Below are 14,263 nucleotides of genomic sequence, written 5' to 3' on the forward strand. Positions count from 1 at the left end.
CTGTATACAAAAGCTTTTTTACCTTAATGCAGAGAATGCATTAAAAAAATTCTTCTACCTTTACCACCACTTTACAGGAAACCGACTAAATCACTAAAATTTCATAATGGACGAACAAGTCCAGAAACAGCTATGCATCAAATGTTTTTAAAATAGCATACATGGCTCATTAGTTATTAACCTCTTGCCATCCGCCTGCTGTTTATAAACGGCCGGACGGTAACACTCCAGGGGCGGGTTGCCGTTCATAAACGGCACCCGCCTTGTCTAGCTGTGCACGCTCCCTGGGAGCGTGCAGCACCGCGATCCGATGCCCGCTGTGTCCTCCGGACACAGTGAAACACCGATCGTCGGACGGGACCTCTGTACGAGGTCCCGATCATGTGATCACTGATTGGCGAATCAGTGATCACATGCAAAGTAGTAAGCAAGATGTCACTTGTGACATCATTGCTTACTATGTGTGAAATCTGTGAATGATCACAGAGGTCACATGGTACAAGGCTATTCACAACAGCCTTGTACCATGTGACAAGCTGTGACCAATCACAGCTCACTCAGTACTTCTCAATGACTGCAAGAATGCAGACAAAGAGAAAGAGAAATAATTGCTTTTACATCCTATATGGGTTTAAAAGCAATCAGTGTAAAAAAAAAAAAAAATCTTCAACCATCGTGACACTGTACTGCTAGGGTGACAGTATGTAAAAAAAAAAAAAATATCTAAAAAAATATAAAATAAAAATGTAAAAAAAAATGTTTAAAAATTATAATTTTTGGTTATAAACTAATTTGGATTTTTTTACTAAAAAAAATAACGGAATAAATTTTGGCCAAGATTTATGATGAAATATTATTTATTTGCAAAATTTTATTAAAAAAAAAATCTTTTTTTCAAAATTTTTGGACATTTCATTTACATAGTAAAAAAAAAAAAATCCCAGCGGTGAATAAATACCACCAAAATAAAGCTTTATCTGTCTCAAAAAAATGGTAAAAAATTCATATGGGTACAGTGTTGCATGACCGCGCAATTGCCATTCAAAGTGTGATAGCACTGAAAGCTGAAAATTGCCCTGGACAGGAAGGGGGTAAAAGTGTCCGGACAGGAAGTGGTTAGGTGATCACAGAGACTTAATGCAATTTGGAATACTTGATTTAATAATATTAAGCTATATTTGCACTATACACAAGCATTTCTGGAGGTGCATCAGCCTGATGAGCAAAAAGCAATGGCTCCGCCCACTATCCCCCAATGAGGAATAATCCTCTTTTTTGGGGATATGTGAAGGAACGAGACATTTGAATACATTTAGTTCTTAGAAGACCTTATTGTGCTATGCACTAATTCTGTTGGAGGGATTTTTAGATTGCTTTAGTCCCTTCTTATTGCACCCTATATAGCTAAACAGTCTCTAAGAAAGTAATACAATTTTTTCTGTCCACCCACTCACTAGCTAGATATGTGGTTGTCAACCGATGAGCTACAAGGGGCTTCAAATGTGGCCCCTAAGATCAAAGAATGTTAAATGTATGTAATACTTAAGAGGACTGTCAGACACTGCAGACCTAATAGAGGAAATGAGGGTCAGAGTGTGGACAGGATACATATTTGGCTGGGGATATGCTGCAGAAGACCATTTGAAACTATGAACATGCTACATGAGGCTAGTATAGATCAATGCTATTACCCTCTGTAATGTTCTCACTACAGACAGCTGAGGTCCGAGGGCCATAAGTTGGACATCAGGGAGCCAGATCCTACTATTACTGGCGAATGAGGACTGTGCCTCAGAAACATCAATATTTTGTTCACTCAAAAATCATTGCCTGTATTCATCATACCAGCAAATTATCCTATTTACGATATTTTCACCACCACTGGTGAGCTTGTCCTCCCAATATTAGTTCCCAGCCTAACCCCTGGTTCACATATATGCAGCCGTGCGGGCCGCGCTTTGCACGGGCATGAGAGCCCATTCATTTGAATGGGCTCCCGTGTCACACAGGGAAGAAGTCCCAGCACTACTTTGGAAAATGCAGCCAGCACGCGAACCTCAGTTCCCAGTTCGGTTGCGTTTTCCAGTGCGGGCGGCGTGCCATTAGAACTAATGCGCCCGCCCGCAGGTCCGCATTTCTCTGTGCGGGTGGTGCAGTTGCACGGATTTTCGTGCGGATCCGAAGCGGCACCACCCGCACAGATGTGAACCTAGGGTAAGCAAAAGTATCATCTGAGCTGCTTACAAGGTCTACCGCGTCATTCATTAACAAATAGTTGGGGTTACTTACAGAAGAGGAACTTCCACAATCAGATGGATGAGGCAAAAGAGCAATTCCTCCAAAAGATCCTCTATGTCAGTCTCTGCAAGAACAAAGCAAACGATAGAAAGATTATGAACAGTTGTACTTGAAAGCACATTGTAATGTAAAAAAAAAAAGAAGATTTAAAAAGTGATTGCACCAAATTTTAGTATTTTAGTTATGGATGACTGTAGCAATTGTACATGCAGAGATGGATGCGGTCATCCATCTTGCTATAGATCCTCCATCTTGTATCATTCTCTCTTCCTCCAATCCCCCTCCCCCAGGAATGTGGTCTGTATGTATGCTGAGATTACAGGCATCAGGCACAGCAGGATAGCTTAATGGTTATAAACCCCAATTAGCCTGGGCCCAGTATGTCTGAGACTCTTGCTTGGAGGTGATCGTAAAGCTATAAACCAGTCCTTCACTGGATATGAAAGACATTCCAAGATAGCCGTAAAACAGACATCACATTTAAAACCCACTTTTCCATATAATTTCATATCTTAAGATAGGAAATAATTACAATGAAACAAAGCATATATTTGGATAGCTCAGTTTAATGCGAGTCGCCTGATATCTTACATCCCTTAGTTAAAGTCTACAGGAGAGCAGAAAGCCATATAGTTCTAGCTGAAATAGTAAGATATGGCATGTTTGATGTCCGGACGTTCAGGATATCATTCTGCATATTAATCTACTAAAAGGCTAGGCTGCTACATGTATACAGGGAAGGTTATGGACCATGGTATAACTTGGGAGGGATTTGCTCATAGCCTGCGTTCCCTAACTAAAACACCCCTCCCCAAATGAGGCGATTGGTTCTCTGCTTTAAGGAGATACGCTGCTGAGTTCCTAGACAAAAGGCTGTTATGCTTGGAGCAGTAAGATGAAGAGATCTCCCTTTTAACATCAGGAACCAACTTTGGGAGAAAAGGCATCCTTTTGGCGCAGGACCCTTGAAGCTGCTTAAACCAGGATTTCTGCAAGTATTCTACCTTCTTAAACTTCTCTCTGTTGTGGTATTGCTCTCTGTAATATATATATATGCTACATCTTTTTCTGTAAATACTTTTATTGCACTATTTTGACCTTTTTAGTAATAAATCTTATTTTCTGAAAAGTGTTGAACTGTTTCTAAAGCTCTTTAAAGCAAACTAAGAATCCCTGTCTCTGAGGAGCGCTACTGTGTGTTTTAACACCTCTGGATACATCTGCCTGCGGTGACAGTGTGTATCCAGACGCAGATTCCAACATTATAGTATTATTGCTAAGATTGGTGAGTTTCCTCTTTCTCTGTACAAAAAGGAGGTGGTGGCAGTGTGAAGGGTTAATTGCATAATTACTTGACCCAGTAACAATCGCTCTCAGGCTGCGGTACATAGATTGTGGTCCATTAGCTGGAACATCTTTGTGCAGGATGCAGCTGAGCGTGATATTGTTACGCAAGTGACAGCGCGGTTCTAGACTGGCTAGTCCTTCGGTCACGAGTTGGTGAGAAGGGCTGGGGGTTTGACGCCGCGACCATCACAATGGCGGCCTCTGATTCTTTAATGTCTCTCAGTGACAAACAAGATCTTTGCACTTGAGATCCCAGTTCTGCCCATCCATCAAGACCAAGACAGAGCAGTCTAAAGCCTAGTACACACTTCCAGAAAAATGTATGAAACACCACATTCAAATCAATCGTGCGATAACCTGATCATTAGTACACAGCTTTCGGCCGATTATATTTGAAGGGACAAGCACAAAACTTTCTTGTACGATACCAGACCAAAAGATTTAAGTTTAATCAGCACAGTTTTCACCCAAAAATACAATACAAATACAACACTTTCAAATTTTCTCTTTCGGTCATACAAGAATTTTTGTAACTTTAGTGACCACTTCACTTTCAATATGAGACTAGCATGCAAAAAAAACCCCTCCACCCCAAAAAAAAAAAAAAAAAAAAGGATTATTTGTCCAATATTCTAATCATGCGTATGGGGCTTTATCCTGCAGAAACTACAGCATCAAGGCAAAGGCTAAGTAGAACCTCTTTGTCAAGCATGTGATGACCCGAATGAGCCATATATTATGACTGGAGGTCCTCAGTGTCCGTCTTTCTATTAAAGTCAATAGGGACACAGCGCACAGACAGCTCCAATGAGATTATGATCAGAATAGGCTGTAAAACCAGAGAAGGCTGGGGCTCTGGAACTAACGAATGCATTCTTGGCATCGGGTAAAGAATGTCCCAGTATTTGTACCACTCCCTGATCCCCTATATACTTGCCCATCTCAATCCAGTGCTGTGCCCGTTTGCAGGGGCTTTCTCCTCTGTGTTCACAGAGGCAGTAGCGAGAGCCATTGGCTTCTGCTATTGTCAATTAAATCCTGTGAGCAGACAGCACTGCTAAGCCACGCTGTGTGTGTCAATAGATGAACACAGCCCGGTTTGGGATCGAGTCCGCAGGTGCACCCCCATAGGAAACGGCTTCCTATGGTAGAACACTAAATAGAAGAGGAGATGGAACGGGAATTGGGCACTTGGTCCCCCCTTCCTTACCTGAGACTGATCTTGATCTAGCGATGTGCACAAGAGCAGCAGCTGCCCTCTCTTCTCATTTGACAGAGAGTCATTGCCTCCAGCTGCTTACAATCATAGCCAGTAAGGAGAGAGCAGAGGGGAGAGCTGAGCAACACCACTCTGTGTGTATCAATGGACACACTGAGCTGGCTAAGGAATGAGCAAGCATGAATATTCCAATAGCAAGCGGCTTGCTATGGGGGCGCTCGGCAGGAGCCCAGAGCAACGGCGGGGGACCCGAGAAGAGAAGGAACAGGGCTGCTATGTGCAAAACCATTACACAGAGCAGGGAAGTATACCATGTTATTTTAAAGAAAAGAAATTCGGTTTAGAATCGCTTTAAATTTAATTATATAAGCTGCCCATTTAGTTTCCAGCTGTTACTGGAGATCAAGGCTGTCCTTACAAACTGCCTTCCAGCTGTCAAATGAATGCTTTCTTAATGGCCACAGAGGTACTCTCATAACGGCAGCTAAGGCTTGGCCATTAAGTCAGGTCAAAGTCAAGTAAGGTCAAAATAAAGCGAAACAAAACCAGAGAAGCAAAAAAAAATGTAACACATGGCTCCGGTGGGATCTGTATTTAGAGCCCCCTAAAAAACCCAAACAGGCAGGTTGTTGCAGTAGAAGAGGTATTCTACTCATTCCGGGACACCACAGTGACAAAGTTCCCTCTAACAAAGCAAGGAGGCCATAGAATCTATGGAGTCCATCCACTCTTCCTTCCAGATCTCATCTTAATCCTAGGAGGCACCATTAACCTGTTGTTCAGGTTTTCAGAGGGTCTGCTGTTATTTCATAACAATTATTAGTAGCATCTCAGTTTTTACACTGCTGCTATGTAGTTTCCATTGATTGGCACATTTAGATCAATGCATAACCCTGGTCATTCTAGCACAGGTAGTGATTTGGACTTCCTTCGGCTGCACATTGGTTTAAGGCAAATGTGTCATCAACACAAGGCCCACAGGCTGAATCTGACCCACTAGGCCGTTTCATGTGGCCCTTGCACCTCTCCCCCCTCATTTCTGCCCCTATCTTGTCTCAGCCGTCGGCAGCAGAGAGGACAACAGAACCCCAACTACAGATCCTGCATCTCTCTGTGCAGCCACAGCACCTACTCATCTCTACCTCCCCTAGTCTCAGCATTCAGCAAACTCTGGCAGCTGACTCCAGCCCTCCTCTGGTTCTCCTCCAGACCTTGTGCTTTCTGCTTTCCAGCTCCGCCCCCAGATACTTCCTGGCAGCAGCACAAGGGGGGTGCACAGTGATGTGAGGGTGGGGAACTCCTGACATCTGATGTAAATAGGTGGGGTGCTCTGGACCAACCTCTCTCAACCAGGGTGCCTTGAGGTTACTTCAGAGGTGCCTTGGCCAAATGTCTACAAATTTCCCAGAACTTGTATACAAGCCACAGGTTTTCATTGTGCACCATTACAACCTTATAGCTTCCAGCATCCAGACAACCAATTACATCATCAGTTGATAAGGAGGATGTCCGCTGCCTGCACAGCATCCTAGTTTGACCCTCCTCTGCCCCTCTCTATCAGTGCTGAGGTCACATTAGCTCAGTGATGAAGAAAAACTGAGGGAGGAGAGAAACATTGGCATACTACTCAGTACCAGTGTGCAAAAGTGTATTTGCTTTGGGAGAATAAATCACCTCTAATGTTGGGTGTCCTACATGTGTGGATGGTGCTGTGTTATATAAAACTATTAGAATAGTTTTTCACATTTTAGAATGGGGTGTCTCGGGACTGTCCATAATTTTAAAGAGTGTCTCGGGACTGTCCATAATTTTAAAGGGTGCCTCGGGACTGTCAATTTTAAAGGGTGCCTCGGGACTGTCAATTTTAAAGGGTGCCTCGGGACTGTCCATAATTTTAAAGGGTGCCTCGGGACTGTCCATAATTTTAAAGGGTGCCTCGGGACTGTCCATAATTTTAAAGGGTGCCTCGGGACTGTCCATAATTTTAAAGGGTGCCTCGGGACTGTCCATAATTTTAAAGGGTGCCTCGGGACTGTCCATAATTTTAAAGGGTGCCTCGGGACTGTCCATAATTTTAAAGGGTGCCTCGGGACTGTCCATAATTTTAAAGGGTGCCTCGGGACTGTCCATAATTTTAAAGGGTGCCTCGGGACTGTCCATAATTTTAAAGGGTGCCTCGGGACTGTCCATAATTTTAAAGGGTGCCTCGGGACTGTCCATAATTTTAAAGGGTGCCTCGGGACTGTCCATAATTTTAAAGGGTGCCTCGGGACTGTCCATAATTTTAAAGGGTGCCTCGGGACTGTCCATAATTTTAAAGGGTGCCTCGGGACTGTCCATAATTTTAAAGGGTGCCTCGGGACTGTCCATAATTTTAAAGGGTGCCTCGGGACTGTCCATAATTTTAAAGGGTGCCTCGGGACTGTCCATAATTTTAAAGGGTGCCTCGGGACTGTCCATAATTTTAAAGGGTGCCTCGGGACTGTCCATAATTTTAAAGGGTGCCTCGGGACTGTCCATAATTTTAAAGGGTGCCTCGGGACTGTCCATAATTTTAAAGGGTGCCTCGGGACTGTCCATAATTTTAAAGGGTGCCTCGGGACTGTCCATAATTTTAAAGGGTGCCTCGGGACTGTCCATAATTTTAAAGGGTGCCTCGGGACTGTCCATAATTTTAAAGGGTGCCTCGGGACTGTCCATAATTTTAAAGGGTGCCTCGGGACTGTCCATAATTTTAAAGGGTGCCTCGGGACTGTCCATAATTTTAAAGGGTGCCTTGACTGAAAAAAGGTTGAGAAACACTGCTCTGGACATCTACTTAAAAATATAGTAACAACACAATTTTATGCCAGTTGAAAAGGCATCATCCAAAAAACTTTATTGGAGATTGCTCAGACAGAACACCATGGCATGTTTCTGTCTGAGCAGTCTCCAATAAAGTTTCTTGTGGTTGACACCAGCGGTGTGTGACCCTCCTTTTCAGACTCTCACCATCTGCTACAGAGGAGTGTATGTGGACACTCTGCACTTGCCCTTCACAGCTTATTACTAAAAACAATAGTAATCTAATGCAGAGGCAATTATTTAATATGATAAAGAGTAGATGCATTTATATAGTTTTATGGATACATCTGGCCCTTTGAAAGCAACCATAATGCTGATGTGGCCAGCGATGAAATGGATTTTGACACCCCTGGTTTAAGGCATGCTCTGCAGTAGTAGTTTTTTTTTGTGTCTTGATACTTCAGTTGTTTTTAACTTATCATTAGCATTGAAATATACAAAATTGGACATGCACATGTTCTAGGTCTACATTATGATAAAGTGATTCATATGCTATGTTGGTATATTATTGGTCATTTGTATGAGTGCAGAACCTTTGATTCTTTTAGGTTCTTTATAGCAGTGACAGAGTTTGGAGGAAAGAACTAAAGCCAGCCATAGCTGGATAGAATCTCGGTTCAGCATTGCATTTGATCCATCTATGGGCAGCCTAGTTGGACTTGGATTTTTGATATGTGATTATGGCCACCGGCTATAACCACTAGCAGTAGTCATTGTGTTCTGCCGGCCGGGAAGGATCCCTGCCAGCAGAACACAATAGCTCCACAGGAGGCATTCCACCACTAACACTGACTGTGTTGGGGAAATAGAGAGATTTTCTTTGCTACAACCCTTAGTACCGTTTCCCTGAAAATAAGACCTACCCCAAGAATAAGACCTACTACTGTTTTTGGGAATTGCTGACGTATAAGACCTACCCTGAAAATAAGATCTAGTTGTGATCAGCTGTTCCATCACCTCTGGCACTGGCCCCGTGTACACCAATATCTATTGTCTCCTATAAAACTTATAAGCGTGGCTTTTGTGTTTCCAAGTGACAATCCCTCTTGTAATTAAAAGCACAATCTGCTCCCACAGAACCCCCCTACCTCTGTACTCACTGTGGGACAGGGAAGGAATAGATATCTGAGGGTGCAGTGTGTTTAGGGGCGGGGCATCTCATCCTGCAGCGTAATTATTATTATTATACAGTATTTATATAGTGCTAAAAGGTTTGCTCAGCGCTGTACATTATAGTGGGGGACAGAACATGAGACAATACAGTAACAAAACACGAGGGGTAAGAGGGCCCTGCTCTTTCGAGCTTACAATCTAGGAGGGAGGGGATAGTGCTACAAAAGGAAGTGGCTGTGGGGGATGGAGTGGTAGGAGGAGTGGAGGAGATCGGCTGTTAGGCGAGGGTGGGGTAGGCTTCCCTGAAGAGATGGGTTTTCAGGGTGTGCCTAAAGGTGAGGAGGGTAGGTGACAGTCTGATTGGGGTAGAGAGTTCCAGAGGATGGAGGAAGTCCTGGAGAAGTCCTGCAGTCGGGCGTGGGAGGTGGAGACCAGGGAGCTAGAAAGTAGGAAGTCTTGTGAGGAGCGAAGATTACGGGTTGGGTGGTATTTGGGTATCAGGTCGGTGAGATAGTTTGGGGCAGCGTTATGAATGGCTTTGTATGTCTGTGTAAGTAGTTTGAATTTAATGCGTTGGGCAATCGGGAGCCAGTGGTGGGAATGACAGAGTGGGGTGGCAGAAGCGGAGCAGTTGGTAAGGTGCATGAGTCTGGCCGCTAAGTTCAGGATAGACTGAAGCGGGGATAGTCTGTGATGAGGTAGGCCGGTGAGAAGGGAGTTGCAGTAGTCCAGACGTGAGATAATAAGGGAGTGAACGAGTAGTTTAGTAGTGTCTGGGGTTAGGAACGGACGTATTTTGGAGATGTTGCGGAGGTGGAGCATGAGTTTGCCAACGATTGGACATGGAGTTGGAAGGACAGGTTTGAGTCTAGAGTGACACCTAGGACTTTGACTTGTGGGGTGGGACTGATGGTGGCGTTGTTGGTCGTGATGGAGAGGGTGGGGGGGTGGGGGGGGGATGCGTGGGCTGGGGGGAAAATCAGGGGCTCGGTTTTGGAAAGGTTCAATTTGAGGAAATGGAGCGACATCCAGTCTGATATGTCGTTCAGTAGGTGGGTGATACGGGTGGAGACTGAAGGGGTGAGGCGAGGGGTGGAGAGGTAAATTTGCGTGTCATCGGCGCAGAGGTGATAGTTGAAGCCGTGGGAGTGTATCAGTTTGCCGAGGGAGGAGGTGTAGATGGAGAAGAGAAGGGGCCCGAGGACAGAGCCTTGGGGGACCCCAACAAAGAGGGGGAGGTGATAGTGTTATAGGTAACGCTGAAGGAGCGTTGGGATAGATAGGAGGAGAGCCAGGAGAGAGCAGAGTCTCTGATGCTGAGGGAGTGTAGTTTATTAAGGAGGAGGGGGTGGTCAACTGTGTCGAAGGCCGTGGAAAGGTCGAGGAGTAAGAGGACTGAGTAGTGGCCATTAGCTTTGGCAGTTAGCAGGTCATTAGTGATTTTGAGTAGGGCGGTTTCGGTGGAGTGTAGGGGACGGAATCCAGATTGTAGTGGATCGAGGAGATTGTTGTCAGTGAGGTGGGCGCTTAGGCGATTCATGAAAGCAAATGCCCCAGGGGTAATCATTGGGCCAGTGAGGAAGCGGCGGAGTGGTGAGTGTGCTTGGTGCACTGTGTGGGAAGACAGTACCTGAAGCTCACTTCTGCATCCCCTGTCTGCAATTCACCCCTGCACCCTGTCTGTGGCTCATCTCTGCACCCCGTTTGAAACTCACCTCTCAATTAACCTCTACAATCCGACTGTAGCTCACAACTGTCATCAGCCAGCCCTCCCTTTAGTAACCCTCATCCACAACTGCCTGCAGCTCATCTCTGCACCCCCTGTCCACACCTGGACATTAAAAAAATAAGACCTTCCCCAAAAATTAGACCTAGTGTGTTTTTTTTGAGCCAAAAAAAAAAAAAATATATAAGACAGTGTCTTGTTTTCGGAGAAACACGGTAGCAGTAAAGAAAATCGAATCATCTATGGCTTGCCTAAGGCACACAATGAGCACTCCCAAAAATGTTGAATGCTAAAAAGTTTAAAGGAAGCTGCAGCAAGGGAATGATGGTGATGTAAGAAACAAAGAAAGATGAGTATAATCAATCTTTTATTGCAAAAACCTGCAATTTGGATCTCTTTTGAGAGTAACCTTTTTGTTTGGTAAAGGTTTGCTTTAAATGAATAATAAATGGGAAAAAAAACTGCTTGGTGAAAAACACTTATATTCAAGATATATATATATATATATATATAAATAACACACACACATATACACATATATATATATACACACACATACACACACAGATATGGTAATGAACTCCCAGCAGGCGCTTTACTATCTATACCGCGGGTGAATCCAGGCTATTTACAAGGACAGCACTGTTCTGGGTTATGAAAATCCAGTCCTTGCTACAAACAAACACTTCCATTTAATGACATTTCCATTAGTGCTTGAGCCCGGTGTCAACCACTCAGCTTGTGCCCTAAAACAAACGAGCCATTCACGGGGGCGGCTTCTCCTGACACATCCCTGTGCCCAGTGATTCAGTCCTCGTACGCTTTCTGTATGATTCAGCTCCATATAGACATTTTTCCACTCGGCTGCTCGCAGCCTCTGTCTCGGCTTGACCTCGAGTGGCATCTTTCACGTGTTTTGCCAAACATTTTTGTGGGGCAGTAGCTGGCAGGCCCGAGCTCCCCCTTGTGTATTCCCGCGCAGTGATTTTTATAAGACGCTTCCTCTGGAGCTGGATCAGCGCTTTGCTGCTGTCAAAGCTGAAGAGGAATTAAGAGTGTGCAGGCTCCCCTAGGAGCGAGAGGGAGGTAAGGAAAATATCAGAATGGAGTGAAAAGGGGCTTTCCATAGCTCGTAATTCTTCAATGGCTCGAAAAAATCCATTGCCTGTGTTATTTCAAACAGTACTCTGCACAAAGCAAGCATGAAATAGGTTCCATGACTAAATGCACATTGAAAAAGTCTGGCCTAGTCATTGGACTTTGGCAATACAAACAAGAGAAAGGCAAAGACAAAAGGTGAGAACCCACGTATGTATGTGCACATATTCATTAACTTTACAAGCAGCCAAACGCAACACTTGAGATCAACCAACTTGCACACAGGAAAACACTTCATATGAGAGTGTTGTGTTTAAAGGACAGGTTCACTTTAGGATATAAAAAAAAAACAAAAAACAAAAAAACAGCAATAACCCCCCCCCTCCTAATCATTTTTAAACAAAACACCCACAAAACACCCCTCCATCCTTCCTCCTAGGTACTGCGGGAAGTTAATTTGCATGCAGCATCACACAGAATGTATGCACTGAAGATGTAAACACTGCAAGAAACAGTCACTGGTGTTGAGACTTTTTCAGCTATGTCCCAAACACAGGAGGAGAGTGTAGCAATCATGCCCACAGAGATGGACGTGGTTCAACCATTTTGGTTCCAACCTCCATCTTGGCAAAGGATCATCCATCTTGTACAAACCTATCTCCCCTCATTCTCCCTCTCCCTCTCTGAGAGTCACAGGGACATTTGGTCGGTGTGTGTGTGTTGGAAGTGTCACAGGCCGGCCAGGGCACAGCAGGAAGCGCCGAGCTATGAACCATCTCCGAGCTGGGTGCTCGGCTGGTTGGGAAGCTGAGCAATCTGGCACCTTGTAAAAAGATAACCCAAGCCTTCCCTTGAGTTCAAAGACATTCCAGAGGAGTGAGAAACTAGATAACACTTTTAAAATCCATTTTTCCCCTATGTCTCATATCTTGGAATATGAGAGGCTTACATAAAAACCAGGCCTATCTTCAGATTTTCCAAGAGAAGACAAACAGTTTGATAGGTCACACTCCCTGACTGGAATACCTAGGAAAGCAGAAAATTACATCTCTTGAACCCTTCAAGTATGTATTTCATATTTCATATCTAACCGTTCCTCAGATGCGTCTGCATATTAATCTACCCCCGGGTGGAATGTTACTTAGGAAAAGTTATGAGCCAAAATATGAGCTAGGAGAGATTTTGGTTCTAGTTTGGGTCTCTGCCCAGACAATCCCTCCCCAAATGAGGCATTGGTCCTTGGCTTCAGAGACACCCCCTGCTGGGGGACAACAAAATAGGCGGTCAGTTCTAAGAGTGTAAAGTTGAACAATTCTCCCGTTTAACATCAGGACCAACTTGGGAGACTGTGCCCTTTTGCTCTGAAACTTGACCTGCTTAACCCAAGGCTGATTGGCAAGTACTTTAACCTCCTTTCTGTTACCTCTTTGCTGTGTTATTGTTCTCTGTATATTTATATATATATATATATATATATATATATATATATATATATATATATATTACATCTTTTTTCTGTAAATATTTTTATTGCACCCTTTAGACCTTTTAGTAATGAATCTTTTCTTGCTGAAAGTGTTGAACTGTTTCTATAGCACTTTAATGCAACTTACGAATTCCTGCCTCTAAAAGAGCGCTACTGTGTGTTTAACGCTCTGTATAACCTGTCTGCGGTAACAGTGCTATACAGCCGATTATCTCAACCATCCTAATGTTATTGCTAATATTGCCGAGTTTCCTCTTTCTCTGTACAAAAAGGAGGTGGTGGCAGTGTGAAGGGTAATTGCGTAATTAACCTGACCCAGTAACAATCAGGCTGCAGGTAAATCGATATGTGGTCCATTAGCTGGAAAATCATTGTGCAGGGTGCAGCTGGACGTGGCATTGTTACGCACGTGACATCGCGGTTTCAGATTGGCTAGTCCTTCGGTCACGAGTTTGGTGAGAAGGTCAGGGGTCTGACGAGCGATCGTCACAGAGAGCATAGTTAGTGCTGTCAAAATAATGTGGCCAGCTCTCCTCCAATCATGGAGTTCTCTTTGCTGCATAAAGAAAAGAGCGCTCAGTGGAACACTGCGGGATCAACACCGCTGCCTGTATTTTATGGATGGGCCGTAAAATACAGTCCATAGTGTTGGCCAACACTGCAATAAAGCAGAGAGAGAACAGTGATCTGTGCTCTTTTATAAATGGGACCCTGTCTTGTATCCCCTGATTTCCTCTAAAATTAGGTCTGTATTTATCTAGCAGTATATTCTTTTGAGAAACAGACTAAAAAAAAACTGGCAGAAAAAATGCAAAAATTAAAGTAAATTGGATTTTTACATTGAGTGTTCACAGCTACTGTCTGGGGATTGCTAGATAACTGTGACATGGGAGAGAACATTAGAGTGCATAGGTACTGTTAGATGAGATACCAAGAGGAATGGCATGGATCACTTTAAAGCGGAGTTCCACTCACCCTGTCAAAAAAATAAAAGTCAGCAGCTACAAAAACTGTAGCTGCTGACTTTTAAAAAACAGCCACTTACCTGTCCCTCGGTCCCATGGTGTGTCCCCCGCAGCCCGTTTCACTGGCCGTCCTGTATTCCAGGAAGCCGGCATCTTCAGTGTGGGCA

General features: G+C 44.1%; 1 protein-coding gene across 1 annotated transcript in view; it reads right to left on the bottom strand.

Annotated features, from left to right (window-relative positions):
• Positions 1 to 2,285: 2,285 nt before the first annotated feature.
• Positions 2,286 to 14,263, bottom strand: part of LOC149438288 (dymeclin-like) — a 117,751-nt gene continuing 105,773 nt past the window's right edge. The window contains exon 6 of the mRNA XM_089660022.1: positions 2,286 to 2,362. Within this exon, the coding sequence (XP_089516148.1) occupies positions 2,286 to 2,362 (77 nt within the window). The remainder of the gene's footprint in view (positions 2,363 to 14,263) is intronic.

The sequence above is a fragment of the Staurois parvus genome, unplaced genomic scaffold, assembly GCF_062004578.1.
Source record: "Staurois parvus isolate SC_StPar_1 unplaced genomic scaffold, SC_StPar_1.0 ptg001198l, whole genome shotgun sequence".
Classification (NCBI taxonomy): Eukaryota; Metazoa; Chordata; class Amphibia; order Anura; family Ranidae; genus Staurois; species Staurois parvus.